The sequence below is a fragment of the Fomitiporia mediterranea genome (genome assembly GCF_000271605.1).
Source record: "Fomitiporia mediterranea MF3/22 unplaced genomic scaffold FOMMEscaffold_3, whole genome shotgun sequence".
Taxonomy (NCBI): domain Eukaryota; kingdom Fungi; phylum Basidiomycota; class Agaricomycetes; order Hymenochaetales; family Hymenochaetaceae; genus Fomitiporia; species Fomitiporia mediterranea.
Window position 1 is genome coordinate 3,006,739 of NW_006760388.1, and position 25,815 is coordinate 3,032,553.

General features: G+C 47.2%; 14 protein-coding genes across 14 annotated transcripts; 5 read left to right on the top strand and 9 right to left on the bottom strand.

Annotated features, from left to right (window-relative positions):
- Positions 1 to 787: 787 nt before the first annotated feature.
- On the top strand, positions 788 to 1,247 carry FOMMEDRAFT_153453 (uncharacterized protein; the record flags this gene model as incomplete). The annotated part of the gene is made up of 2 exons (XM_007264174.1): positions 788 to 958; positions 1,014 to 1,247. The coding sequence occupies 2 exons, from the start codon at positions 788 to 790 to the stop codon at positions 1,245 to 1,247; spliced, it is 405 nt and encodes a 134-aa protein (XP_007264236.1).
- Positions 1,248 to 2,165: 918 nt separating this feature from the next.
- FOMMEDRAFT_104563 (succinate dehydrogenase) lies at positions 2,166 to 5,100 on the top strand. Its single transcript, XM_007264175.1, has 12 exons — positions 2,166 to 2,303; positions 2,366 to 2,424; positions 2,500 to 2,611; positions 2,673 to 2,696; positions 2,752 to 2,793; positions 2,845 to 2,922; positions 2,976 to 3,747; positions 3,808 to 3,857; positions 3,916 to 4,139; positions 4,238 to 4,417; positions 4,487 to 4,604; positions 4,693 to 5,100. The coding sequence occupies exons 1-12, from the start codon at positions 2,181 to 2,183 to the stop codon at positions 4,840 to 4,842; spliced, it is 1,932 nt and encodes a 643-aa protein (XP_007264237.1). The 5' UTR covers positions 2,166 to 2,180; the 3' UTR covers positions 4,843 to 5,100.
- Positions 5,101 to 5,696: 596 nt separating this feature from the next.
- FOMMEDRAFT_18295 (uncharacterized protein) lies at positions 5,697 to 6,706 on the bottom strand. Its single transcript, XM_007264176.1, has 4 exons — positions 6,490 to 6,706; positions 6,331 to 6,439; positions 6,091 to 6,272; positions 5,697 to 5,993 (listed from the first exon to the last, which is right to left on the bottom strand). Exons 1-3 carry the CDS (start codon positions 6,590 to 6,592, stop codon positions 6,119 to 6,121), a joined length of 366 nt encoding a protein of 121 aa, XP_007264238.1. The 5' UTR covers positions 6,593 to 6,706; the 3' UTR covers positions 5,697 to 5,993; positions 6,091 to 6,118.
- Positions 6,707 to 7,333: 627 nt separating this feature from the next.
- Positions 7,334 to 8,579, bottom strand: FmHTP1 (Cloroperoxidase). Its single transcript, XM_007264177.1, has 2 exons — positions 8,459 to 8,579; positions 7,334 to 8,399 (listed from the first exon to the last, which is right to left on the bottom strand). Exons 1-2 carry the CDS (start codon positions 8,557 to 8,559, stop codon positions 7,766 to 7,768), a joined length of 735 nt encoding a protein of 244 aa, XP_007264239.1. The 5' UTR covers positions 8,560 to 8,579; the 3' UTR covers positions 7,334 to 7,765.
- A 675-nt stretch (positions 8,580 to 9,254) lies between these two features.
- FmHTP4 (Cloroperoxidase) lies at positions 9,255 to 10,162 on the bottom strand (the record flags this gene model as incomplete). Its single annotated transcript, XM_007264178.1, has 2 exons — positions 9,255 to 10,002; positions 10,062 to 10,162. 2 exons carry the CDS (start codon positions 10,160 to 10,162, stop codon positions 9,255 to 9,257), a joined length of 849 nt encoding a protein of 282 aa, XP_007264240.1.
- A 565-nt stretch (positions 10,163 to 10,727) lies between these two features.
- Positions 10,728 to 13,273, bottom strand: FOMMEDRAFT_166374 (uncharacterized protein; the record flags this gene model as incomplete). Its single annotated transcript, XM_007264179.1, has 7 exons — positions 13,213 to 13,273; positions 13,050 to 13,156; positions 12,876 to 12,995; positions 12,612 to 12,823; positions 12,432 to 12,561; positions 11,925 to 12,379; positions 10,728 to 11,871 (listed from the first exon to the last, which is right to left on the bottom strand). Exons 2-7 carry the CDS (start codon positions 13,050 to 13,052, stop codon positions 10,728 to 10,730), a joined length of 2,064 nt encoding a protein of 687 aa, XP_007264241.1. The 5' UTR covers positions 13,053 to 13,156; positions 13,213 to 13,273.
- A 246-nt stretch (positions 13,274 to 13,519) lies between these two features.
- On the top strand, positions 13,520 to 14,544 carry FOMMEDRAFT_166375 (uncharacterized protein; the record flags this gene model as incomplete). Its single annotated transcript, XM_007264180.1, has 1 exon — positions 13,520 to 14,544. One exon carries the CDS (start codon positions 13,520 to 13,522, stop codon positions 14,312 to 14,314), a length of 795 nt encoding a protein of 264 aa, XP_007264242.1. The 3' UTR covers positions 14,315 to 14,544.
- A 20-nt stretch (positions 14,545 to 14,564) lies between these two features.
- Positions 14,565 to 16,891, bottom strand: FOMMEDRAFT_78954 (subtilisin-like protein; the record flags this gene model as incomplete). Its single annotated transcript, XM_007264181.1, has 13 exons — positions 14,565 to 14,629; positions 14,753 to 14,806; positions 14,865 to 15,028; positions 15,086 to 15,130; positions 15,185 to 15,333; positions 15,387 to 15,419; positions 15,487 to 15,616; positions 15,676 to 15,702; positions 15,750 to 15,949; positions 16,000 to 16,098; positions 16,152 to 16,175; positions 16,232 to 16,754; positions 16,815 to 16,891. 13 exons carry the CDS (start codon positions 16,889 to 16,891, stop codon positions 14,565 to 14,567), a joined length of 1,590 nt encoding a protein of 529 aa, XP_007264243.1.
- A 714-nt stretch (positions 16,892 to 17,605) lies between these two features.
- FOMMEDRAFT_153461 (uncharacterized protein) lies at positions 17,606 to 17,812 on the bottom strand (the record flags this gene model as incomplete). Its single annotated transcript, XM_007264182.1, has 2 exons — positions 17,606 to 17,673; positions 17,731 to 17,812. 2 exons carry the CDS (start codon positions 17,810 to 17,812, stop codon positions 17,606 to 17,608), a joined length of 150 nt encoding a protein of 49 aa, XP_007264244.1.
- Positions 17,813 to 17,872: 60 nt separating this feature from the next.
- FOMMEDRAFT_79064 (peptide chain release factor eRF/aRF subunit 1) lies at positions 17,873 to 19,448 on the bottom strand (the record flags this gene model as incomplete). Its single annotated transcript, XM_007264183.1, has 6 exons — positions 17,873 to 18,177; positions 18,232 to 18,448; positions 18,501 to 18,933; positions 18,987 to 19,225; positions 19,279 to 19,318; positions 19,372 to 19,448. 6 exons carry the CDS (start codon positions 19,446 to 19,448, stop codon positions 17,873 to 17,875), a joined length of 1,311 nt encoding a protein of 436 aa, XP_007264245.1.
- A 271-nt stretch (positions 19,449 to 19,719) lies between these two features.
- FOMMEDRAFT_78898 (uncharacterized protein) lies at positions 19,720 to 21,208 on the top strand (the record flags this gene model as incomplete). The annotated part of the gene is made up of 5 exons (XM_007264184.1): positions 19,720 to 20,148; positions 20,204 to 20,531; positions 20,582 to 20,857; positions 20,917 to 20,984; positions 21,050 to 21,208. The coding sequence occupies 5 exons, from the start codon at positions 19,720 to 19,722 to the stop codon at positions 21,206 to 21,208; spliced, it is 1,260 nt and encodes a 419-aa protein (XP_007264246.1).
- Positions 21,209 to 21,434: 226 nt separating this feature from the next.
- On the bottom strand, positions 21,435 to 22,522 carry FOMMEDRAFT_132496 (TBPIP-domain-containing protein; the record flags this gene model as incomplete). The annotated part of the gene is made up of 7 exons (XM_007264185.1): positions 21,435 to 21,582; positions 21,673 to 21,812; positions 21,872 to 21,942; positions 21,993 to 22,133; positions 22,197 to 22,320; positions 22,373 to 22,404; positions 22,465 to 22,522. The coding sequence occupies 7 exons, from the start codon at positions 22,520 to 22,522 to the stop codon at positions 21,435 to 21,437; spliced, it is 714 nt and encodes a 237-aa protein (XP_007264247.1).
- A 251-nt stretch (positions 22,523 to 22,773) lies between these two features.
- On the top strand, positions 22,774 to 23,291 carry FOMMEDRAFT_78693 (bola-like protein; the record flags this gene model as incomplete). Its single annotated transcript, XM_007264186.1, has 3 exons — positions 22,774 to 22,896; positions 22,968 to 23,007; positions 23,062 to 23,291. The coding sequence occupies 3 exons, from the start codon at positions 22,774 to 22,776 to the stop codon at positions 23,289 to 23,291; spliced, it is 393 nt and encodes a 130-aa protein (XP_007264248.1).
- Positions 23,292 to 23,388: 97 nt separating this feature from the next.
- Positions 23,389 to 25,550, bottom strand: FOMMEDRAFT_104575 (MFS general substrate transporter; the record flags this gene model as incomplete). Its single annotated transcript, XM_007264187.1, has 8 exons — positions 23,389 to 23,442; positions 23,500 to 23,771; positions 23,827 to 24,532; positions 24,585 to 24,829; positions 24,888 to 24,957; positions 25,010 to 25,107; positions 25,160 to 25,184; positions 25,245 to 25,550. 8 exons carry the CDS (start codon positions 25,548 to 25,550, stop codon positions 23,389 to 23,391), a joined length of 1,776 nt encoding a protein of 591 aa, XP_007264249.1.
- Positions 25,551 to 25,815: the final 265 nt, after the last annotated feature.

Here is a 25,815-nt window from a genome sequence, read left to right on the forward strand (position 1 = left end):
GCAAGATGAGTCCACTATCCCCCCCTCTTTGTGTGATCTCTCTAAGCCTCTCACATAACCTCTCTTCCCCCTTTCTTAACACTCTATATACTCTACTCTTGTCTCACTCTCTCTCTCTGCCTGTTCTGCAAGTTCCAACTACATTCTGGTGCTTGTGTTCTGTATTTCTGTTGTGTAGGATAGTTGTAGCCTGGGTCCCCTTGCTGAGCCTTCAGGTCCCCTCTACACTGTTGCTGACAATCAGAGTAGGTATACTATTTTTCTGGAATAGGATTAAACTTATATTGTTGGTAGACAAGAAACTTTCAATCTGTCTCAAGATTCTTCTCATTACTAATGCAGGCATTGGCCTTAGTGTTGTTATTTATGATGACTTGTTTGAAGGCAGTAAGATTATTAATTACCTCTTGACCTTTAATTAAAGATAGACTGAGAAATAGTAGTATTTAGTTAGTGTTGGGGACCTTACACAAGGAATCACTTTTTGTGGAGCTGTCAGAATTGCTTCAAATACACTGGACATTATTTCATGGTAAGTATTCAATTCATACACCTTAGCTCAACCTAATTTGGAACAGGACTGTCCCATTGATATATGGAGCAATCTTACTATGTCTGGCTCTCTTCAAGAGTGCAGAGTACTGGAAATTGTCATCTAGGTTCAAAGGATTTCATCTTGTCAGTGTTGTTATTCGAGACCAAGTCTTATATTACAGCTTGTGAGTAGAAATTTGCACAATCAGGCTCTAAACTAATTAATGTATTTAGTGTGATATTTTGTTGTGTGATGCATATAGTGCAAATAAAAGTTTCGGGTACCAGCCCATTGGTATCATATTTCCTAGATGTTGCTGGAAACCCGGCACTACTCTGTGTTCTCGGAAGCCACCTCTTGATCAATCTGAAGGAGGCAGGAGAGCTGGGAGTGAATGGAGGAACCAATTATAGATCAAAGACTGTAAGCGACATTGAATTCGCTGAAGGTGCGTCCATTTCCTCTCGTGTATCTTCAGCGCAACCGATACACCGCAGGTGCCCCAGCAGCAGCAGACTCGAACGGAGAAGGAACATCCAGTTTTTGCTCTGGAAAAATTGCGGCAGCAGACTTGAACGGAGAAGGAACATCTAGTGTTTACGTTGCGGATGACCCAGCAGCAGCAGTCCCGAACGGAGAAGGTATATCTAGTGTTTGCACTGTAGGTGCCTCGGACCCGATCTTGAATGGAGAAGGAGCATCTATCGTTTAAAGGCACAAGTCTGTCGACTGCCATCGTAATGGTCAGGAGTTCCATTTCCGGTTTATTTTAATACACCCCCGTAATCATGATAGCCTGTCCATTGCATCTATGTTGTCTGTCCGCTGCACACTTGTTTAGGTTTTGCGACGTCTTTTATATTTATTCCCGTGTCCGCCCTGTAGTGCCTGGTGCCTTACTGTAACCTGTCGAATATCAGTTTATTTATTCACCTGCTAGTAAAGTATGAAAGTTGTTGCATGAATCTTCTCTGAATATAAAGGTCCTACTTTATCCCCTGATTTTAAACAGGTAGTGCTTCCGCACCCCAATAATCTTATCTCATTAGGCTCAAACAACATCATTATTATGCTCAGGACGGAAGCAGGAATGAAAATCTCGAGAGTGTGCTAGTAAAATTATAGGTGGTCTATTAAAGCCTCCTCATGCACCTGCCACAATTCTACAAAAACTTGATTTCGTACAGTTAGGTAAGTACAAATGACAGACGTTTGAAAAGTGATACTGCTCTTCGGCCTTGTTCGAACTTTGTACCAACGACACGACCTTACAATGATTCATAACAAACTCCAATCCTTTCAGCCAGGGCTCAGGAGGTGCCTAAAACGCATTAGGATCAATACCGTCATACTCTCATAGCATAGTAGAAAAACACATGCATTATTGTGCAGTAGCTGAGCTGAACAATTGTTGTAGAATTTGAGACATACTTTGTAATAGAGAAAGAGAGAAAATGAAATTCAAATTCAGGTGATTCCGATTTCTTCCTATGAGTGTGCGTAACAGGCGGGACATGATTGGCCAGCGTGAGGAAAATGTGCCAAACCGGCTACTCCGAGTCCGACTCTGTCCATTGAGCATTCGTGTGCGGTCATCTGTCCTACGTACAAACTCTCTTTTCCTCGACGCTCTCGTTTCTCGCCAATGTTGCGCAAGGCGCTCGCTCGGCTTCCAAAACGCTCGCAGCAGCATCATCGTGCATTCCATTCGTCGCCTGCTGCCCTCCGCGTCGTTGCGACGAACCCTGTGAGAGCGCAGGAGGTCACTGTGCGTTCCGGTTCTCTACGTTGTACTTTGATATGTGTTTCTTACCCATGTTGTCGGTATAGTCATTAGCGGCGGAGGGAAAGTATCCAGTATTCGACCATGAATATGACGCAGTTGTAGTGTGCGTGGTCTTCCTTTCTCAACGTAAATCTATTCTTGTCTTGTGAACTGAGGGACGGTTGTTAATTTGAAACAGAGGTGCTGGTGGTGCAGGCTTACGAGCAGCTTTCGGTCTTGCAGAGGCAGGCTTCAACACGGCATGCATCACGAAGTTATTCCCGACGCGTAGTCACACCGTCGCAGCGCAGGTACGTTCGGCTGTATCGTTCCAGGTATCTGTCCTGTCTGAATTGATACAATTCTCTGTAGGGAGGTGTTAACGCCGCTCTTGGGGTATGACTTTCGTTTTCCTGGTATTTGTAAATGATTATCTTAATTGTAATTGTAGAACATGACTGAGGATGATTGGAGGTGGCATATGTATGATACTGTGAGTCCTATTCGTTCTGTTGGTTTGAGCGAATGTTAAGCTTTATTGTAGGTCAAAGGATCCGACTGGCTCGGTGACCAAGATGCCATTCACTATATGTGCCGCGAAGCGCCAAGGTCAGTCATCGAGGTATGTTGGAATTTCCTTCAACAAGCGCCGTTCTGACACTTAACAATCTACAGCTCGAACATTTCGGTGTGCCGTTCTCTCGAACGAAGGAGGGCAAGATTTACCAACGTGCCTTCGGTGGTCAATCACTCAAATTCGGCAAGGGCGGTCAAGCATATCGATGTGCAGCTGCCGCCGACCGAACAGGACACGCCATCCTTCACACCCTTTACGGACAGTCCCTCCGTCACAACACTAACTTCTTCATCGAATACTTCGCACTTGACCTTATCATGCAAGATGGTGAGTGCGTGGGTGTAATGGCAATAAACATGGAAGACGGCACTTTGCATCGATTCCGCTCACATAAGACCGTTCTCGCGACTGGTGGATACGGGCGAGCATACTTCAGCTGCACATCAGCGCACACATGTTCGGGTGACGGCAATGGTATGGTGGTCCGCGCCGGTTTGCCACTCCAGGATCTCGAATTCGTTCAATTCCACCCAACGGGTATTTACGGTGCTGGATGTCTAATCACCGAGGGTTCTCGTGGCGAAGGCGGATACCTGCTTAACTCCGAGGGTGAACGGTTCATGGAGCGTTACGCGCCAACCGCGAAGGACCTTGCCTCTCGTGATGTCGTTTCTCGTAGTATGACCATCGAAATTCGTGAGGGTCGTGGTGTTGGACCTGAAAAGGACCATATTTACCTGCAGCTAAGCCATTTGCCTGCTGAGGTCCTTCATGAGCGCTTGCCAGGCATTTCGGAGACTGCGGCTATCTTCTCTGGTGTTGACGTCACTAAGGAGCCGATTCCTGTATTGCCGACGGTTCATTACAACAGTGCGTTCATATCCGATTTATTTACTCGAGGACTTCGTAATGACTTTTGTCTATTCATAGTGGGTGGTATTCCGACAAAGTACACTGGCGAGGTCTTGACTATCGATGAAGTAAGTCATTCCGTCATCGATTCACAGTAATCTCAACTAATATTGGTAAAAATAACAGAATGGCAAAGATAAGGTCGTTCCCGGTCTCTACGCCGCTGGCGAAGCCGCGTGTGTCTCAGTACACGGTGCAAACCGTCTCGGCGCAAACTCGCTTCTTGACATTGTCGTCTTCGGCCGAGCATGCGCACATCACATTAAGGAGAACCTTGAGCCGGGCAAGCCGCACAAGCAGGTTGACGAAAATGCTGGAATGCAGTCTATCGAGTTCCTTGATAAGATTCGGTAAGATAAACGAACATCCGTTCAAGCTTGAAATTATATTTCTAACGCTACCAATTTCTCTTTCCTTTTTCTTCTCTATCTTTTCCTCTCATTTCTAGCACGTCTGATGGACCAATCCCTACTGCCAAGTTAAGACTTGACATGCAAAAGGCTATGCAGACCGACGCTGCTGTGTTCAGAACGGAAGAAACGCTTGCTGAAGGTGTCGATAAGGTCACGCAGATCTATAAGGACTATGATAAGGTCGGCATTAAGGATAGGAGTATGATTTGGAATTCGTGAGTGTTGTTTCTTGTTGGGGTGGTGATATTTGGTGATGATTGACTGTCATTGTTTTCTCTATGCAGCGACTTGATTGAGACTCTCGAGCTCCGTAATCTCCAACAATGCGCCATCCAAACTATCACCGCTGCCCTCGCTCGTAAGGAGTCGCGCGGTGCGCATGCACGCGAGGACTTCCCTGAGGTACGTTCATCCGTCCATCTCCCCTTCCCCTGGGAGAATTCCGCCCGTGAAGTTAATTATGTTAATGAATGTTGTTGCTGTGTTGTAGCGCGACGACGAGAAATGGATGAAACACACTCTCACCTTCCAACCTGACCCATCAAAGCCAGACGTAGTGATCAAGTACCGGAACGTCATTGACAAGACGCTCGATGAGAATGAGTGCAAGTCTGTACCGCCGTTCAAGCGTGTGTATTAGATGCGCGGTTGAAGGTATACACCATGGCCCTTCTCGAGTGCGGGTGAAAAGAAGTTCCTTCATCGAGTCGCTTGAGAGGAAGGGAGGTACAGGTTTGAGTTCGAGGTTTTAGTACTTACTTGTTGTGCATGCCAACACAAAAGACCGACATGTAATCAGTTGTCTCAATGCAATTTTTTTTTCACTTGAACCGATTTCTGTTATGACTTGTTACTTGTCATTGATGACCACCATACTTTTCAAAATAGAGAGATTCCTAGTGCTACTATTTCTTTTTATTGAGCAGCATCTAAATCTAGGAATGTACGTTGAATGCCTTTTACAAGATTTAGCCTCTTTAAGTTTATCCTTTGTCGAATTTCCATCTTGGGAAGGCAACTTGCCAGAAACGAACGTTATTTTCCCTCCTGATTCTCGTCGCCTCAATATCTACCGATTTGTCAACGAGAAACAAAATGCTATCTCACCTAGATTGTTCCTAAGTCTCTGCTCGCAATCAGAATGAAGTCCCACGTCATCTCGAAAAGTAACCTTACACACGCTCGTGCACTATTAACCTTCCACCATATTCTTTCCACTCAAAAGAAACGAACGATCCGACAAGCGGCTCGGGAGCATGAAGTGTGTGGCGTGTATAAAGTTGGGTATCCTGGTGTGTTGGCTGTTGAGGGCGAAGAGGAATGTGTGAGCCAGTATGTTCGGGAGATAAAGGTGAGCCATTTTTTAAAAAAACTTCATTTGTCCTCCACGTCCTGCTTCGAATTCGATACTGAAAAATGAATGGGATGTGTTTATGTTGGATCACTTCATTTAGTCGTTGCGATGGGCGTCTTGCACCCAAGCAAACTTTACATCTGGACTTAAGGAGACGGAACTCAAGATGACACAAGCAAGCTTTGTTTCTAGCGAAGACGGCATGGGGATGATGATGTTCGAGAAGATGAGTGAGGTAGGGGCGTATATGAGACGGGTGGGTCTCGAAGACTGGTGGCGGAAATCAATGGGATATCAGAAAGGCGGCTCGAGTTGAGTTTTCTAGGATTGGGACCTTCTGTTGATGATACAGGCGAACAGACGACCTTGGAGACGAGCGTCTTGAGATGCAGATGCAACCACCACCTCTGCGTTGCTTGATGAGTTATCCCAAGCAGGTGAGCTATATTGTCTGATCCGTCAATGGGACATCCCTAGCTGACTGACCTTGTATCTTGTGCGGCAACTCTGCTGTTCCGCTTGGTGCTTCTACAGACCGAGAAGGTCGCTCCTCCTGAATTCATCAAAGTTCGGTAGTGGAAGCCAATGGGGTATTAGAGGGGCGGTTGAAGTTTATTCTTCCAGTACCTTCTGCTGGTGTTGCAAAGTCAACGAGATGAGCCTGGTCGGCTGAACGCATCCACCCGTCATCTGCGTCTTTCGATGAGTTGTTTCCGGCAAGTGAGGTATGCAGTCAATTAGACGCCCATTACTGACTCAGTCTGGACTTGGTAGGACAGCCCGATGCCGTCTTGTGCTTCTCCGGTCAGAAAAGGAAAGGAAAGGCTTCTTCTCCCAATTCTGAGACATTTCTTAGTCATTTGTCGATGGTCTAGCCTACAAGGCGAGTCACCGGATTCGACAAAGGGCTATTCCTGGCTGATTGTGTACTAGGTGGCTCAAACCGACATTCTAGGTTGTTCGTCTTGTTACTTCTAGACACGAGAAGCCCGACGACAAATGCAGCCTCTACCAAAATTCGTAATAAATGAGACATATTACGCGCTTCGTTTGTCGATGGTCTAGTCGGTTTGAGAGGCGTGAAACATCCAACTCAGGCTAATTGTAAACCAGTTCGCGCCCAACCGCAATCGAAACACCACTATCCCACTCCTATCTACCAACCTCACAAATACATACACTGCGCAGCAGTCTGTACTTGAACACTGTCGCCGACTGGCACAGCAATGTAGACGCCCTAATACAGTCACAAGCGCCGCCTTCACCGCCTTTCTTGACGCCTTGCATGGATCAGCCGTCGGTTCCACAGCGACAATCCCCGTCAAAAGGTTATTTCCCTCAATTTATTTGGAATTTCAAATAAAAGGCTTTGCTGCTGTTTTTAGCTCGGCAGGTGAGACAAATAAAGGAAACAATGCGCAATAATCTCTTAACACCACTTATACAATAAGAGGTGTATGTTTAGACCTTTTGGAGAGGGACAATAGGCGAACCTGTGCAAGGATGACAGTGTTGTGTTCATTTCTGCGTAGTTCATTTTGTTGCACTTCCAGTGGTGTGCCCACATTTGCCGAGCTTACCGAGAGGCGAATCGACTCCCAAGCTGCCCAGAGAACGCCGTCTCGAAACTGGCAGGAATCGAAAGTCCCCTTCCCACCCCCTTTTTTGTCCACGAACTTCGGATAAACGCAAATATCAACGAATAGCGTTAGCGTTATCAATAATCGAAGGATTGCATGAAGATTGCATTGCAATTATATATGGGAAAGTAATATGGAGTGAATACATGGCGGAGCGAGTATACTCCAAATCTGTTACGGTATCGGAAAGTCAAGAAGTCGTCGGGAACTAAGTTCGGATCCGAGAAGGCACAGAACCGGAGTGTCATAATTAGGAGCACCTAATGTGAAGATATTACATTATTAAAAGGTACAGATAAGATGAATCTGACGAAAGAGCGTCATTGGTTATACATGGAAGCTGCGGGCGGGTATTCAATGGAACAGGGGTGGATACATGATGCCGAAATGCACAGGTGTCCGAGGCACAATCATCATCATTGGAAGGTGAAGAAAGGAGCGGAACAGGTAGATGTACTAGGCATTAAGGAAGGTCCGTAGTCCAGAGTTCATAGTCCGCGCTTCGTGACCATCGCTGACTCGCGAAGGGAGTCAGTAGTACGGGAAATAGGCGTTAAGGCGTCCGCGCTTTAACTGTAACGGGCAATCCGGTCCACTTCGCTCTTCACTGATTTCCCGAGCTTGCCCGTGTTCAGCAACCCGATCTGCACATTCGGGCCATCCCATCCATCAGGTAAACGCTCCTCGGCGAACCACTGTTCGAGGTGCTGGCGCGGAACGACGCGGTCAACAGCATTCTCCCCATTCGGAACTCCCATCGCAAGGAGAATAAGAGCAAGCTCGCCTCGTGTGATGAAAGAGTGTACGGGATCAAGCGGTCGAGCGAGTTCAGAGTCGCGGAGATAGCGTACACGAGCAAGATCGTAAAGGGTCAATGCTCCTGCCCCACCAGGACCCTTCGCAGTGACGCTGCCTGCATTTAACAACGAGGCAAGCCGCGTGGGGTCAGGGACAACTGGGGCGTATAATTCGCCTGGAGTTACGTCCGCATGACCAAGAGAGCCGTCATGTTCAATATGGTTGTGACGGGCAAGGTCGTGTAGGTCGAGGGCGAGGCGCATAGAGAAACCGGAGCCAGTAATGTGGCCGCACCAGAGGAAGCCCACGACAGAGAGTACCAGTGCGAGTGGTAACGAGCAATTGTAGACCGTCCGTATGGCCTTCACAAGTTGGAAGAAGGGTATCGAACGGCCTGAGTGGGGACTAGAGAATATGCACATGTTATGACAACATCGACGATTGAGTAGTATAGAGTTGCTTACATATAGCCGTGGTTGGCGAGCGCGTTGAGTGCAGGGCATGGTGAACGACTGTCACCAGGGCCAGCAGAGACATAAGGGTTACGAATGGTGGTTGAAGACATTGTGCCTCTGAGAATATTGCGAGTAGATGGAGTTGGATGTTAAGTACGAGATGAGGGGTTTGCGCATACTTCGGCTACTACTTATAGCCCCAGGTCGGGGCCCATGAGACATTAGTGTGCCAAAGATATAACAACAGACGGAAGCTCTTATTGTGAATAAATTGCAAAGTGGGGCGCAGACGTCAGGAGGCTGATAATACACCGGCCATGAGAAGCACACGAGGCTGATACAAGGGTCAAATAAATGAGTCCTAGAGACCCACATAGCTGCCTGTTACCCTGGTGAGTCACGGCGCACGTAAGTCCCTCGCCGAAGCCTGGTGCAGGTAACAGGCGCTCGTTGTCGAAGAGTAAATGCTTGGACGCAATTTTGACCGGATCAGGCGCAGCAATGTGCGAAAGAAGCCAAATTTAGCCGAGCGGTGATCAACACTGCTTTGGCGTTATGAGGCAGTACAAGACATCCAGTTGTAACGACTCCAAAGTCAGAGAGAATAATAATAATAAATGTTGATGACAACGGAAGGAGAAGCATCGTTCTTTGGATGGCTTGCACATAGAAAGTATTTCCCACGCCATGGCAGTGGTTAAATGAAACATCTTTTTGTTACAAAATTTGTAATTTCTTTTTCGGCAATGGAAGTCTGTCTGGGACATTAACCAATCATTCTTTTAAATGTACTGTACAAGTAATACTAATGATGCTTCGACACAGATGCATGGAAGGGGCACCGTCCTACAGGCTGTTCAATGTCCCCCTTCACCAAGTCCTCCAGTTTTCCCTTGAGCTTCTCAGCCTCCTTCTGCTCGAGCGTCCCACGTTCATTGTGCGCCGCGGCCAAAAGTTCATCAACAACTTTCTTATATTCCTTTTGTGAACCGTTGAGTTCGCCTAGAGTCAACTGTTTTTCAGGCGTTTCCCAGCCTTCAGGAAACTTTCCATCATGCAACCATGCCCTCATAGCGGCCTTCAGGACAAGTTTCTTTTTCTTGTCTGTACCATGCTTACCCTTCACGGTAATATCCTTTCCAAACATCCACATAATCATAATGATTTCACCGGATGCGACGGTAGCATGTATTTTGTCAAGATTCTCTTTGCCCATGAGGTTATTGCGGTGCCGTATGAAGTCCTCCATAGAAAGATACGGTTGCTCTTCCTCCGTCCCATTGATTGTCATAAGTTGGTTGTAACGCTCTTCGTCGACTTCTACGGGTGCATATGCTTGTCCTTCTCCGGCGTCAGCATGGACTAGCGAAAATCTGTGCTCGATCCTGTTGACACGTGCCAACTTGTCCAGATCCACGTAAAGCCCTACAATATGGCCGCAGAGGAGAATGCCTGGGACGGCAAGAAAGTAAGCAAGCTCTTCCGAAAGGTTGTACACATCCTGGAGTGCCTTCACCAGGCTAGACAGATGGATCTGCTTTCCGTCGCGATGTCTGAATAATACCATGTCCTTAGCTTCAGCAAGCCAGCTCACGCAGTGACCGAGACATACATGAATCCATAGTTGCGTAGCGCGTTTAGAGCTGGGCAAGGAGACGTCTTGGCTCTCGGACTAGGCGTTTCGAAAGAATGATCCTTAAATCTATCTGCCATGGTGTTTGCAGGAAGGAAACTCTGCAGCAAGGTCCACCAGGCATAGTCTCTGTTGCCTTTATAAATCGTCGCTTGCAAGAGTATCGTTTATGTCGCGAATCTCCATGAAGTAGGAACAGATACCAATGAGGAGACGGCAATTTGCTCATCGCGTGGCACCCTGACAATCCATGAGCTACGGTAAAGTGCGATCGATGCGCGCCACAAAGAATCGTGCCCTAACCATTAGACTATAACCTGTTCAACCGGACATGGCCCAACACTTGTGGCACTAGAAAGTGATTGAAGTGTTTGTTCTCTTATTAATCAGTACATCGGATTCATTTGGTACGCGATCCCAGCCGGGTAATCTGGCCAAAGACGCAATATTATGGATTTGTCAAGTAATTATATACATATAACCATATACGAGTAGAGGGTGTATTAATTGAGGCGTACCGGAGAGCGATAGCAAACTGATATGTCCTGACTCTGTACGAAGTAGGACAAAGGTATATTGATCCGTAAAGTGAGTCCGTCTCGCCACAAGGTCTTTCCGGTAACGCCGAGACCGGGTCCATCCATATCACCGCCGTCTGGTTTGCCTTGCTGCTACTCTCTCGACCCTCCTTGGAGCCACTTCACGTCTGATTGCTCTAGCCTTTTCTGCCCGCGACCCCGGTGCAGGAGTATACGGTTGTCCCTTTTCAATTTCCATTCGCCTTTCCAATTCATCCTTGGCACGAGTACCGGGAGTAGGAAATTCGTCCTCAGAACTTTCCCCAGCTTGCGAAGGCTGTAAAGCAGAATTTTCAACTCTATTACCACTGAGGGAAGATCGCTGAGTATGCTTTGCTTGTGGAGTCACGTCCATCGTTACCTTGATCCGTTTGGCCCTCTCAATGAGTTCTTTATCTGCAGCGAAGCCCGATTTATCGACATCCCCAGATTCCTCTTCTTCCTCTTCTTCCTTGATAGCCACAACTTTCTCTACAATTTCCATGGATTGTTCCTCGGTTGTCTCATTATCTTCTCCGTTCTGCTCCTCAACTACCTGTAATTCTGCCTTTCTTTTGCCCAGTACGGGAGGTCGTGGTACATTCGGCGGTTCAACAGAACGCGAACGACCACGGGTATTTCGGTAAGGTGCATCTCCCTTGACCTGACGCTTAGAAGTTTCCCTCGCAGTGAGCTGCTTTGATTGTTGAGCTTTGCCGACGGCTTTTGCTGACGGTCTAAGCACAGATGCTCGAGGGCCAGACATATACACCGGTGATCGATCCATGGAGGCACGTTTCTTAGATCCCTTTCCGCTCAATTGCTCGCTCTGTTTGGGCGGACGTCGGGCCTGCGCGACGACCACATCGGCAATATCTTCGTCTCCTTCTGTTGCAAACTGCGACCGCCGTGTTGAGCCCGACTCGCGCTGAGATGGCCGAATGCTACCCTGAGTCGGAACGAGAGTGGCTTGTGTATCCTTTGGAATCGACACCGATGTAGCCATTCGCCCCGTAACACCCGTATCGAATGTAGCTTTATTCCCGGCCGCTCCTCTGCGTTCCGCTGTGGCTCCAGTTGATACACTGGCTTTTGGGACAGTCTGTCCACGAGTCTGCGTGGGCACTAAAGTTGCCTGGGTACCACTCGGTCCATCCGGTCGAGTTAAGTCGGGAATTAAGCCAAAGTCTCCAATATCGTCATTTATGTATAGATCATCACCTTGGTCAAACCTGTGCGCAAGTCAGCATACAGCGATGGGCGAAACATTTGACACATAACATACTGGTAAAAACGGTTAGTTTCCAGAGATTTCTGTACGTTTTCCGAGACACCAGCCATGAGCGGGCTCGACGGGTTATGTAGTACTTCCCTGCGAGCTTGCTCAGGAGTTGAAGGAGTCTCTTCAACCACCTTATTCCCACCGCGACGACGCCCTCGAGCCTGATCATTATCGTCGTTATCGTCTTCCTCTTCGTCGTCGTCCTCTTCTTCGACCCCACTATCATCATTATCTGTCTGCCCTCGCCTTTCTGCCCTGACAACCCTATGACCAGAACGCAAAAATCGACTGCTCTTTCGTGCGTCGTGTATATATTCACCTTTTCCATCGGGATGGGGAGGTTCAACTTCGAGATGCAATTTGATCTGGTCATCAATTTTATCTCGCTGTGTCTTGTATCGGTTACGCCAAGATTGCACTGTATGACGCTTGGCCCACGGATAATCCTCTTCGTACATCTGCATATGTAACTCATTGTTTGATAGTACTATAATCTCAGGTGGTGCTTACCTCGTCACACAGGTCCTTGTATACTCCCTCTCCCATACGCCCCCCGCTCTCATCGTGAGGGATTCGACGAGCTAGGTATACAGCAAGGTGATAATCGTCATCTTCTGTGAATTCCGTCCGTCCAGTCCATCTAGTGGAGTAAATAAGGAGGCAGAATTCACAACAAACTGTCAGGCTCACTTGGTTCCGAGTTTGCTTCCACCAAGCGACCTCTTTTCCTCCTTCTTATGGCTGTATTTTTGCCCTCGCAAACATTTTCTGACAAAGTCTGGCAGTTCCACATAGATCGATTTCGAATGGGCATAACGCTTTTTGACTATTTCGTAATGCTCTTGCGGCACTATAACTGTGTTTGCTTCCTGCACGTTGTCACATATTTGTCCGCCATTTCCCTGGGATAAAGGTTTAATAAAATGTTATTGTGAAGGAACAAAAACACGTCACTTCTATATCACGCGAAAGCGTCTCTTTCTGACCTTGCGATAATGTGTTGTGCAGGAAGAACTTTACGGGTTCTCCATCTTTTGTAAATATCATTCTCTCGGCCTCGGACTCGGGTTCGCCCTGATTAGGCTGAGATCATTTGCGTTAATAACAAGATGTATGCATGCAACCAACCATGATGAGAAAGAAGAAATATCCAAGCTAGATGGTGAAATTGGTTCGTATAGGAGTCACCAATGACTTTGTGGTAGCAGAGCTATAGTCGTTGGTATTTCGGTGCTCTATACAAGACGCGATTAGCCGAAAGTGGACGAACTGAAAAGGCAATTGTACCTGCCTTTGCAGACCAACAAAATTTATTATACAATGCAGATGGACGCAAGGAAATAGCGAGTTATTAGCCTTTCCTATGTGCTCCCAGCACTGTGTAGTGGATGCAAAAATAAGCGGTATCAACGGCTGCAATACGACGCGACGCGTATTTAGCTAGTGTGACAATACAATCGTCACACCGCGTTCAGCCAGAACGTGACACATACAGCCCAGTCCGACCAAACTTGTTTGTGATCGCTTTGTACGTTTCCCTTCTGCACAATTACAATGACAGCAAGCTCACACGTTGATAGAATCTCTTCATTTCTTACATGGCTTACGTTCCACCACACCTAAGGAACAAGCAATCGCTTTCATCACAAGTCGATTCAGCGCCGAGGTCGCTTGAGTCCCTCCAAACGACTGCGAAGTCAAGATCAAGCTTAGATCGGACGTATACCAGCGACGATCTTGCCTCGCTCCTCGAAATTACAAGGAATGGTCTCAGCACACTTACTGTGGCCACATCTGCAGCTGCAGAACAGTCAGAACACACGGAGAGGGGCTTAGATGACGGTATTCTAAAAGCCATTGTTTTGTTCGAGGGTCAACATCCAGAGTGGCAGAACAACCACAAAGTCCTGTGCAAGTCAAATCTGCAGGTTTTGCATACACTTATTGAGGATCAAAAGCGCTCCAGTGATGACGATGCTGTAGCAGAATCTCACGCCCTTAACGCTGATTATCCGATATTTCGAGAAATCCCATTTATGAAGAACAAATTTGAATTCGTCGGCTGGTGGAAGATCGACAACGTCGACTTCCTCGCACCAGGAAGTGCAGAGCTTGTATCTCTTTTCGAGAAGAAATTCGGAAAACAGAATGAACATAAAAATAGTTCACCATTTTCTATCCAGCGCCATAAACCAAAGGCGCGTACCGAGCAAGCTTGGCGAGACGGTCTCAGTAGGGAATGGGCAGTCGTTAAACTCGTGCAGAATCACACGAGAAAGGATTCGCCCGAATTGTCTTTAATGCCGACCCCGTCCAATGGACTCGAGCTTTCTAGGGAGGCCGAAGACGTCGCGGACGTGTCAAACACGGCCATCCAAGGCACCTCCACCTGAGACGAGAAAATGTGGAGAGTCACTTCGATCATAACGTATACTGCCTACTTGATGATCTTCACATACGATGAATATATAGATAGGTCTTGTTTCTTGAATGTACTAATATGCTTTCGGTTATGTCCGTTGTCCTTGTCTGTATCGGACTCAATCAAGCAACAACCCTGTGAAATGATATTTCTGGACTGGCGATTTGTATAACTCGTAAACGTAGCATAAGTATGTTTTTCAACCCAATGAAGTGACTCCGTCAAACCAGCAAGGATTTGAGTTTTATGAAGTCTGGAGTTCCCAATCCCGTGATGGCATCCCAGCCTACATAAAACAACGTTAGGTATGTTAGAAATGAGTAAACATCATTGTACCTTCAGTGGCATTGAATCCTAAAAATTGTGTAGAATAAGGATTGCCATGTAGTGCACGATAAAAGTTAAAGACACCTACCTGGAGTACCACATCCGGGGTTATTTCCCGAAAGGATATCGACAAAGCCTAATAATTATGGCAGCATAAATAACACGCGTCAAAGCCTTGGCATAGATGAACATACCAGGAAGTCCGACAGAATAAAGAAGGGGATTCAAGAATCCAAGCGGAGGCTTTCCACTCGCAATACGCGCATCGTTGAGCAGAGTGACAATAGCAGCGAACGTAGGGGAACTTGCGGACGTGCCACCAACAGACTCTACCCTACCACCTACCACCACCTGAAATCTTTGAATTTACATATGATAATTAGTAGTTAGCATGCCATGGAGTATCTGTACCCACCCTTCGCCTTGTGCACTTACGTCGGGAACCGCTCGCCCAGCAGGACTAAGTCAAATTAGTACAAGAAGGCAAGTAGCAGGAGATTCATCGGGCACTCACTTGAATAAGCCTGCATATGTACTCCCAAGCTTTTGAAGAAACGGAGGGACGACTTCGGATTGATACTCCGGTTGAGGGAAATACACAGAGAATCCACCCTGTGAGAAATCGATTCCTACTTCTGGCGCAATATGAAACGTCGCGCCAACCTATTGTATGCACTGAGAAACGTGCACCAAAAGGAGGAAAGTGGGCTACTTACACTGGTCACGAAGGGACAAGTCGCCGGGAAAACCTGATAACGCCATCATAAGAATCTCAAGGCGGCGATAGAAGTGTGTAAGGGATACTTGCAAACTCACGGGTTGGAAAAGCGTCCGGTTGGTGCCATCGTTGGTAAGGCATGTTCCAGCTCCAACACCTCCGTCACCGCTACTAAACATGACAGACGCGCCTCGAACACTCAGTTGAGCGAAAAGGTTACAGGCTCGGCTAAGGTGAAATCCAAGCTATAGCGAATTGTGTATATGACTATTGGCGCGAGGACGTACACTGCGAACTCCTTCGGAAAAGTTTGCCTAACTAGGTTACTTCAAATTTCACAATTAAACAAATTAGAGCTTACTCGTCTCCACCATACGAAGTCGTGAACGAAAAAGGCATATCATCATGTGAGAGAACGAAGTTCAACCAGTCAATATACGGCTCGTCACGCTGCGGTGGAGTTACAGAGTCATTAATCGTAGGAGCTGTTCCTGGAGTAGTATAGTAGATGTTCGGAGTTGGGAATGTGAGTCCGGTCGTGTATTGGTTATCAAGGTTTGCCTAATAAACATGGATTAGAGCTTATTCAACGGAACATTTGCTTTATTTACCTCAACGCCCGGATCTGACTGATCGTTTAGCCCACCATTGACGGAAATGACTGAGACGTTGAACCCAATCGCGTCAGGACGAAACTTTGAATAAAAGGTCTATCCACTATATTCAACTTCAATGATATAACACCTTGCGGAGAGGCAGATACCTGAAGATCTACGAAGTTTACGAACTGAAGAGGTCCCACGTTAGTATCTAAACCCACTATATCCAAGGAAACTACCCTACCTGTTCCAAATACCCAGTAACTCCGATGCGATTACCTTTGTCTGCTGCCTGAAGTACATACCCTTCTGTTCGATAAAGCTGCATCAAACAAGTTGGCGTGATAGTTGTATTGCAGCTCGCAGATATATTCTGTCCTGCAGGACCGATCACGTCTGGAAGTGCTGCCTCGGAATTCGTCAGGTTCAAGTCACCTGCCTCCTCATTTACGTGAAACGTAGCATGCATCTTGCGCATATTATCAAACATCGTCGTTGGCTGAACGAGGTCGACGTGATCGTGTAAGCCCCGTGGAAGACTATATGCCAGTGTGCGGACTATCCTCTCCCCAGTTTGCGTATGTTGATAGATACTGTATTTCGCATGGAGCATTTTCTCGACGCGCTCTAGCGGTAGGCGTACAGAGATCCAATCACCGGCAGAGTTTCGTGACGTCTCAGCCGTGGTGTCAATGCCATGTGCAGTAAGCCATGCATGTACTGCGTCGACCGTCTCTTCATGCGGCTTCACTAATTCCTCAGCCTCTCTTTAAACCATCCACAATCATCAGCGCAAGTCCAAGCACGATAATGAGAAACAAACACACAAACGAGAAAGATGCTTTCCATAATTCGGATGCAAAGGATCGCTAACCTGGTACAAAGTGCTAATAAGCTCGTCCATCCTGTCTTGCTTCAGTCCAATCTTCAGGGTGATAGGATGATCTTGAGACGGAATCCCATCTTCCATCCAGCCATTAGGAACATCTGTCCATGCGTGTTTGACAGCAAGCTCTGTAAGGTGAGCAGGTGCAGCAGCGACAGTGATAGCAAACAAAGAAGAAAAAAGAGCGAATAGCGCCATCTTGCGCCCTGTCGCTTGTCTATCATCTCAGTTTTACTCGTCTCATATACCAGATGTCAGATAGAATCGGAATATTTAGGGCCGACGAATGCTTCGATGAAAGAAGCAAGGTCCCGCCCTCTGGCCTCGTGGTCTACGGACCATGCTGTATATTCTCAAAAGCACACTGATATTCCCAGGTCTCTTAAGAATAGAACAAAAAGCTGAATTAGAAGACACTCACGTCCAATGACGAGTAGCTTCCTTTCCATCTCACAAGGCATTTGAGTCCAGCACCATTTCAGTAAAGGTTGATGCACAACGACAGCAATAGATTGATAGCACAAGTAACTTTAACACAGTCAATTGTTGGTCGAGCCGAGACGTACATCTACATTCGTTACAACACGAATAAAACATCATCACAAGACATACAGCGTATTTTGATAATCTTTACTATCGGAGAGAAATCAGTGCTCTACGTGACGGCTCAGACACGGTGCGAACACCATACTCACCTTCAAAAGATTCAAAATCAGGCACGATAAGAAATTCTCAGAAATCTTTGTTCGGGCATTTGCAGCGTGCTGCTCCCATCGCAGAAATAGAAAGGTACTTCACGGCTGCAATTGACGTCTGGTGAGCCTAGGTAAGATCAAGCATCTTCGCGAGTACCATACCTCTATTTGCGGAGATATCCGCATGAAAAACGACCCTCGTCGTATCCTCACTTACACCAACATCAATTTTCCCACCTCCCATATGCCCTGGAGTGCCTTCGTTGTATCTCCAGGGCTCGACAAAAGCGAGCCCACAAAACCGTCAGATGTCATCGTCATCAGAGAAGAATTCATCTTCGTCTTCATCAAATGTTGCAAGGTTCGTGAAGTCGACCTTGTACCGGAGAATTCCGCCGATACCACCGAAACCTTTGACGAATTGTGCGCCTTCTTGAGACTTATCGGTAACAAATTCAAGATTTGCCCCGAACTCCTTGTACTTGTCAGCGAACCATTCAAGAAGCGGCTCAGGTTCCTGTGCCTGTTCCATCTCTAAACCGTTCGATTTGTCTACGAACTTCTCTCGGTCTTTCTCCTGCTCTTTACTGGCGTGGACAACTATCTCCTCTATAAAAAATATAAGCAAGTTTTAAAATTTCCAGGCACAGATATAGTATATACCTCCGGCAGCATTGCGAAGAACATAGCGCATGATGTCCAAGTTCTCCCAGACGATTAAGGTCTCGATCGCGCCGAGTTCAAGACCCTTCAACGTGTCATCGACACCAAAGCAGTATTTTCCGGTATCTTGGCTGATCTCGTCGAAATATCTCTGTATCAGCCTCTTTTCTTGCACAAACTTGACGTTGGCAAGTGACTCCGCCGCTAGTTCTATTGCCTATATTTTCGTTAGGTGCATCATTCCGGAGAGTAATTTATCGTAACCTAACCTGATTGAAACCATTTTCACCGCCATAGCTGACATCAACGACCTTGATGATCTTCGCGGCTAATCGCTGATCCAGCATATCACTCTGACTCAATTCGGTCTTGAAGTCGGCACTTCCAGCAAGTACGAGTCCAGCAACATTAACCTTGTCGTTCGTAATGAAATGCTGAACAGCCAGCTCAGCGACCTTACGGACGTAGTTGTGACGTTTTTCATCTCGAAGACGTGAGAAACGCAGTGCCGACTGACCACCTCGGCCATGCTTTTTCGGAAGGTCGACGGTGAATTTATGAATTACCTCACGAGTATTGCCAGCAAGTGTACCAAACAAGGAGCCATTACCGTCCATCACGATGAAACCAAATCGCTGGTCAGATTCAAGCAGCTCTGATAGTGCCTCGGTGTGGAATTTATTGTCACACAGGTAAAGTGATCTGTAGACGTCCTGAGCATATTGCGCGATTTGAACACGCAAGCCGCAACTTACGTATTGATCGGTTTATGCGGTTCGAAATCGAAGGACACCTTCTTCTCCTTTCCTTCATCAGTCAAGATCGTGCCCACAAATAAGACCAGCCCATTCGGAGGGACTCTACTGTAAAGCTTCAGTCGCTGCTGTGTACTGGTGATGGCTGCCAACACAGATTGCCTGTTCACGCGAGACTTGATGTTCGACGCCGTGCCGTATTCTTGCGTCAACATACCAGAGGCACGAGAGATTTGATCCTTAAAGCGAATAAGCCCCTGAATGAGAGGAAGAATTACCGGAGTGAACACACCTTTGGAGGCAGGATCAAACTGATCATGGACGTGCCAGCGCTGCAGAGAAGTCAGTACTGAATAAAATCGCACCAAATCGCGACAGAGCGCACCCCCTCGCTGAGTCCAAGCTCTTGATGAGCTTTTTCATCTTCCACATCTGAATGTTCTGCTCTGCGGCGTCGGGCATCGACATCGTGGCAGATTTTGCGTCGGTATATGCTTTAAAAGTGGTTTAGGTGGTTTATCGAAGAAAGTTCTTTAGATACAGAAGTCAAGAGGGAAATCCCCCCGGACGAACAACAGGCGATGGAAGAAATCAAGACGAGTGTAGTGATCAGTGGCGACTCACCTGTGCACACGACGCTCCCGAAAACAAAACTTTCGGGTTACGTAATTCTGTCACGTTATGCACTGATCGCCACCTGCTTTGGGGGCCAATAGCGGTGCATTACATCAACATGCATATAGCCAAGAACGCATACAAGGAGCTCGCTCACGCAGCCCTTTCTTATCCCGCAATAGACAATCATTGCCATCCTCTTCTTTCTGAAGCCTACAAAGATAACTTTGATTTTGAAGGAATCATATCTGAAGCTCGGGGTACAGCTCTGACTGAGGATGCTGTCCATACTCTGGTCTGTTATCGGGCGACCCGCCAGCTTGCAGAACTGTTGACATGTGATAGAGATTGGGATGCAGTGAAAAGGAGGCGAGATTCCATGAGTTATGAAGAACTGTGCAAAGCGTGCCTACAGTCCACAGGAATTCAGTGCTTCTTACTAGACGATGGCCTTGACGCCAATGGCACCTGTGAACGTGTAGATTGGCACGATCAATACTCCTCCTCACCATCCAAGCGGATAGTGCGTGTCGAAACGCTAGCTCAGGTATGCCTATTCATGCACATAGACTGACACAGTTATTTGGACTGAGCTGGGATAGGATATACTGAAATTGCACATTCCACACTTTCTACCTGTCTCGCTTAACGCAGCATCTTTGTGCTTATCGGCGTTCTCGACAACCTTTGACAAGGCCCTTGAAACCGCTGCCAATGATGCTTTAGTCGTCGGCTTCAAGTCTGTCGCATGTTATCGGACAGGGCTAGACATCTCCCCAAAAATCTCGTCGTTGGAGGATGTCGAGGCGTCACTAACGGGAGTTATGAAACGTTTCGCGGAAACGCGGCAACTCAGGCTTGCGGATAAGCACTTCAATGATTATATCGTCCGTTTGACGATGGAGGTCGCCGCAAAGTGCGGCAAGCCCGGTGAGTAAATACATTGCTTATCGTGACTCCGAGACTTACTTTACTTACAGTGCAATTCCACACTGGCCTTGGAGATCAAGATATTTCTCTTGTACGATCCTCGCCAGCCCATCTGCAACCGCTTATAGAAGCATATCCCTCAACGCCAATCGTCCTTCTGCACTCTTCTTACCCATTCACTCGAGAAGCTGGGTATCTCACTTCTGTGTATAAGAATGTCTACCTCGACTTCGGCGAGATCTTCCCAGCAGTAAGCAAGACCGGCCAAAAGAGTGTCTTGCGTCAGATATTGGAGCTCTGCCCAACAAATAAAATACTTTGGTCCAGTATGCTCCACTAAATATTCCGAATTTTCCATTGGACATGATCTCAGACATAATTCTAGCCGATGGACATTTCTGGCCCGAGACTTATTACCTTGGGACAATTCAGTCAAGAGAGGTACTTTATGAAGTAATTCGTGTTCTACTCCCTACCGATAACCCATAGTATTAATGACATTGCTAAAAATAATGCAGGTACTTGCTGAGAGTATTCAAAACGGCGAGCTTTCGGAGCAGCAGGCGGTTGGCATCGTCAAACGTGCCTTGTTCGAGAACTCAAACAAGCTATATAACTTGGGACTGACACCCGATTTGCAACTCGGAATTGAGGCAGAGAGAATACGTTCAAAGTAGGCCTTGAGGAGCGTGGGTGGAAACGACGTCTTTGCAGTCGTTTATATGCGACGTATATATCACGGCAGAACACGGTTTATTGCTTTAGCAGGTAATATAGTAAAGTATGGCATAGTTCATGGAGAGATGCAGACGCAAAAAGGTTGCATTGTCGAATGCAGTAACAGCACAGCGCATATAAGCATTTTAGTGACGAAGTCTAACAGAAAGCTTAGGAACGCAAAGCTCAGCGTCTCCTTGATGAAGTGGCGATAGCACAGAGTGGACCACGCTCAATTTCAGCATGTTCGGGAGTATCGAATTCGATTCCTAAGTCCTCAGCCAGTTCGTTCGCCTGTTGAGGCGGCAGAGAATCAGACACTAGATGCCAGAGACTATTAGGTCAGATGATATCGGCCGATAGTCAGTACGACTCTTCAATGCATGGTAGCTTTTAACTCTTGTTCTGGTCCAGCTTCACGTACTTGTAGAAAACCTTGCGCCGCTTAACCCACTCTGCCCTCCACTTGGTCCAATCAGCCTCAAGCTCAGCAATCTCCTCTGTCGTGAGGAGGGAGGACGTGCCAGCTCGTAGCGGCGTCAGATAGTCCAGAGTCTTCTTTACCTGGCCGTGGATATTCGCAGTTAGTGCACAGAATAATTGACCGGTCTCGGAAAGCTTACTGCGGCCTTCGCTTCTTTCAGCTGCAGGTCGAGTTCTTCATCCGTTGGCGTGCTTCTCAGCTTGGTGAGTTCTATATCAATCATGAGAAAACGACATCGGCTCTTGAGCATAGGTGCGAACCGGAATTGGTCTTCTTGACATCCTCTGTGAGTGACTTGTTTTCTTCTTCGATAGACTTGAGTTCCGCTTCAATTGCAGCAAGCTTGCCAGTAGGTACGTCTTCCAGGTCAGACTGCTTTGCAACAAAAAATGTCGTTTTTCCTGCATTTTCATGTTTGGAGTCCCCTGAGCGTGGCGATTCGCAGATGAAGGAGATAGACATACCGTACGGTTTCTGTGTGATGTCTCCTTTCTCTGCGAGACCTACAAGAATCTTCTGCGTCGCCGTCTTCGGCACAGCACCCTTCAAGTTCGCGCAGACATCCACGGCACCAAAAGGTCTATTCATCTATGTATCTTTTGTTTGCATTCCACACGCATATAAGATGATGAAAACGAACCTTCTTCAAATATTTGAGGACGGCCTCTTCGGCTGAACGCATACACGTTACTGGTCGGATGGAGTGAATAAGCCACCGGCTGGACGGCGTACCTTCAAGCCCTTTGAGTACGGGAACCTTGTCCGAGCCTTCTTTTGTTTTCCCTGGCATGTTGAAATAAGTTTAGACTGGCTGCTTAGCGTGTACAGATGTCGCTCTCTCCTACGATGAAGAACGATTCAATAAAAGGTCGCCTGAGACGCGGCGTCGCGGTCACGTTATCGACATTGAATGTGTGAGAATATGTTTCATTATGTAACAAATCATTTCCATAAACAGAGCTGATTGTTCAATTTGTCAAACGCTGCAGGCGACCTTTCAGGTACACAGCAACATCCTCACCTTTAAATCCATCATACACCATGGCCGTCTCCCTCGAGACCCTAGAAACAAACCTGAGAAACGCAATACCTATAATGCACCTCGAGATCATCGACCAGTCGAACGGCTGCGGAGAGAACTACGAGATCCTTGTCGTGAGCGAGGTCAGCAGAGGCTGTTGTCTTATCAGATAAACGGATCTCTCTGAAATTTGATGTTGTGACCGTTGATGTAGGCATTCGAGAAAAAGACTACATTGGCCCGCCATCGACTCAGTAAGTCCAGTTGAGGATAGTCTGCGAGATACTCACGGCTGAACTGCCCTTTAGTAAACGAGCTCTTGAAGAACGAGATTGCAGAGATGCACGCCTTCTCACAGGTGTGCCTTACAAATCATCCCATGCTTTCATCATTTCTAATTACCATCGCTGTAGACAACGCTTACACCAGCTCAATACGAAACTCGACTGAGCAAGGAGTCCGATGCTTAAATTCTGTGTGGCCCACTGAATGTATAGAGAATGTTTATATAGCAATGTTGTATAACAATTTTTATTGATGGTATGCGCTCCTTAGGGATACATAATTTCGAAGTATTGCAATCATGAAAGTGTGGTCGTTACAGACATAGCATATGAGTCTATAGAAGAAAAGTGTTATGCAGCAGTACTGTTCACGAGTCGTTTCTTTTTCACAGTATTCCATTCCACCTAAACACGGGTCAATCAATCAATGACTGTGAATCACGAAATAAAATGTTCACTTACAAATAAAGAGGTGAAGAAGGCCGATCCTGCAACGGCAATAGGTAAAATAAACGCCCTGTCGAGAGCATACGTGTACGCCACAAGCACACCCTGTAGTTGATCTGTGGGTATGACGTCTCGTAAATGTGTTGCCCCAGTATCGACAACAAGATCAGGATCAATCCCTGTGGTGTGCTTAGGTATCGAGCTTAAAAGCGTGTTTGTGAATATATTCTGCGCCACGGAGATAGCAATGGCTCCACCCAACGCGTTTGAGAACATTATGATTGCGTCTAGTAAAACTCATCAGTCAGCGAATTATTGGTAAGAAGAGTTGGTTTCGCTTACTTCCAGTTGGCATGTCCTGCGAGCTGAGAACAGCCTGGACAGCAAGATAAGGCACCTGGAAACCCGCTCCTGCTCCAAAACCCGCAAGTATCTGATACCCGATCCACTTCGCAGTGATCGTCGACACTCTTAGCGTGAACAATAACCCCGCACCAACGGTAAATACCGCGGAGCCGATCCACAAAAACGGTACATAGTACCCGATTTTGGTTATGAGAGCGCCAACGATAAGTGAGGATGTGGTGATGCTGACGAGATACGGGATGGAGCGGATTCCGGAGCCTTCAGCGGAGGTGCCAAGAACAGCTTGGAAGTAGAATGGGAGGAAGTATATATGTGTGTACAAGGCCATGCTGAGGAAGAAGGTAAAAACGGAACCGCAGAATATCGACCGCTGTCGGATGAACACTCGAGGCGGAATGGTAGCGTCATCTCCCCGATATACCTGAATGCCAAGGAAGACGACGAATTGGAGCCCGAAACCGAGGAGAAGACCCCATACTTTCGCCTCCGACCAAGGATACTCGGTCCCACCGTCTTGGAGTGCCAGTAGAAGACATATAATCCCGCATATGAGGAATAAAGCTCCGAGGATGTCGATTTTCTCCAGTTTTTGCCTCAGAGTAAGGTTGCCGACATCTCGTTTCGGTGGTTTGAAAAATAGAAGGACCGCGAGAAAAGCAGCCCCGCCGAACGGTAAGTTAATCTGATAACCAGTTTAGACTTGAGCCGCTAAGAGATCGCCAAAGACGCCCTACCCAGAAGCACCATCTCCACGAGGCCCTGTCTGTCAGTACGCCTCCCAAAATAGGTCCCACGACAGACGCTATGCCGAACATGCCTGACAGCATCGCGATGTAAATTGGCATCTTCCGTAGAGGCACCGAAAAGCCTATTATCGTATTCCCGCCAGAAAATAGCGCAGAGGCACCAGCACCAGCTATCGCGCGGCCTACGATTAACGTAGTCGAGTTCCTCGAAGTAGCGCATATGACGGATCCAACTGTAGACTGGAGTAAGCAAATGGTCATATTTGATGCCTGATGATCACAAGTGCGGACCTTCAAAAAGAACGAGCGCCGAGAGGTATGTCCATTTTACGTTAAAATAGGTATAAATTTTTCCGAATGTCTGCATAGCATCAAAGTCCAGTCTGGTGCTTAGAGGTTTCTTCAACACTCACAGGTTGTAGACTTGTCGTCGTTAAGAGATAGCTTGACCCATACCACCCAACATCGTCGAGTGAATTGAATTTAGTAGTGATTGTTGGGATTGCAGTTGCTGCGTTTGAGGTATGAGCATGCTGTAAGCGGGAACAAAGAAAGGAAGGTACCAATGATGGTATTGTCCAACGAAACCTTCGTTCGTTTGGAGGTTATTACACACAAAGAATACAACGTAAAATATAACTCGCTCACCACAAATATTACCAGACATAATCCGAGCGTAAGAAGCGCCAGCCTAACGCCCGAAGGGTATTCAATCTGTTCTTCCACACCATGTGCCTCCGTACTATTTAAGCATCCATCTCCAGCCTTTTCCGCTTCATGGGTCTGTGCTTCCACCTTTGGCTCCTTCTTCTCCGCACTGACTGCTACTGTCTCAATCGCATCGTGATGTTGATGATGGCTCTCCGCGGACCTTCTCAGGGTCGATCCTGCGCGGGATGCGGCGCTAGCCCGCTCGTCAGAGTCGGGCGGGTTGTGTTGGTGGGCGGGATTCATCGAGTACGTTGCATGAGAGAAAGCATCGTGGAGATCTTATAGAAGCACGACCAGCGGGCGTCAGGTAATAGCTCTGACTGTCGCCACCTATTTATATTATCACTACGCGAGGCGCACTCACGCCCTATGGTTCTCAGGAGCGCGTCTACTGCTTCGGGCAACTCGCCGACTCAAGGCCGTCGTTGTCGGCGAACTCTATCAATAGCTAAACTCACCGCGAACCATCGCGCGAAAGTCAGACGAAGTGCAGGTCACTCCCATGCAA